The sequence below is a fragment of the Opisthorchis viverrini genome (genome assembly GCF_000715545.1).
Source record: "Opisthorchis viverrini unplaced genomic scaffold opera_v5_29, whole genome shotgun sequence".
In the NCBI taxonomy this organism is placed as follows: Eukaryota; Metazoa; Platyhelminthes; class Trematoda; order Opisthorchiida; family Opisthorchiidae; genus Opisthorchis; species Opisthorchis viverrini.
In genome coordinates, this window is record NW_008751685.1 from 2,297,427 (window position 1) to 2,298,539 (window position 1,113).

The 1,113-nt window shown below is 46.3% G+C and overlaps 2 protein-coding genes across 2 annotated transcripts in view; one reads left to right on the forward strand and one right to left on the reverse strand.

Annotated features, from left to right (window-relative positions):
• Window positions 1-1,113, reverse strand: part of T265_02425 (hypothetical protein) — a gene marked incomplete at both ends in the record, with an annotated part of 82,464 nt that overhangs the window by 71,916 nt on the left and 9,435 nt on the right. The gene's annotated exons all lie outside the window — the stretch shown is intronic.
• The window catches only part of T265_02424 (hypothetical protein), a gene marked incomplete at both ends in the record, with an annotated part of 28,161 nt that overhangs the window by 10,167 nt on the left and 16,881 nt on the right, over window positions 1-1,113 (forward strand). The window contains one exon of the mRNA XM_009166657.1: window positions 471-558. Coding sequence (XP_009164921.1) covers window positions 471-558 — 88 coding nt within the window. The remainder of the gene's footprint in view (window positions 1-470; window positions 559-1,113) is intronic.

The following is a 1,113-nucleotide window of genomic DNA, read 5'->3' on the forward strand; positions in this document are numbered from 1 at the left end:
CGGCAGTGAAGCATCAGTGCCAACACTGATGTTGCTGTTTTTGATGATGATGATGACGATGATGATGATGCCCCGGAGAGTTTGTGAACATAATCCGGTCCCTATAGTCGCATACTCCCGGACTGGTACAAGTTTACTGGGAGCTATCTACAGCTTCACCAGAAGAACCGGCATCCGGAAAGAACATTCATCATCTTCATTTTTGTTCAACTCTGTCATCGATTAAATATTGAGGCGAACTTCGAAAGGCCTTTGTTGATGAGAATCCTATCGACATGCACTGTGCAGACCAAGACCAGGAAAAAACTCCAATAAACTGGTCATCATCATGTCATCTTTCGGCATGCGTCTTGCACTCACAGATTTCAAAGTCACGCTTTAAAGCGTGAAGTCTCTGAACAGCCTTTCTATGATTTAAGGGGAGGTAGGGGAGTTGTGGAGAAGTTTGCCTACCTTGGTAGTTGTATTAGATCTGACGGAAAAGTACCTGACGAAGTCAGTGCTCGGTTCCCTAAGGTCCGAATCACGTTTGTCCATCTGCGTCATTTCTGGCGCCAGGTGAGTCTCATGCATATGGTAATATGACCACCGCCTTCCGCCATATTGTGACGCCTTTTTCGATAAGTGAGAAGCAGGCCGAGAGCACCAAGCAAGATTTCGTTCTAGCAATGTTGTAGAATGTATATAGCTCGGGTGCGCTGTTCGGTTGTTGATCTGTTCGCCGAGCTTGTCAGTTGGATTGCAAACGTTTCATCACCAATCGAGGTGACATCGTCAGTGCAGGGTTGAGTGGGTCGAGAGTACACGGATCCTATCTTTGCATTGCGCCACATGCTAGAGCATCGTCACATATACTATCGGCCAACAACGGCGGTTTTCCTCGACTGTAAAGAAGCCTTCGACTCAGTGGATAAGTTGGACCTGTAAAATATTCTTGGATAGAGGGCGTGGACCTTCTTCGCGAACATTACTCCCATTCCTCCGGCCTGGTTAGGGTGTACAGTGAACCGTCTAAAGTCATCCTGACTTGTGGGCTCGTCAGAGTTGTCCCTTCTCTTATTCTGTTCAACGTTATCATGGATTGAACCTGAAATTAAGTAGTAATATTACATA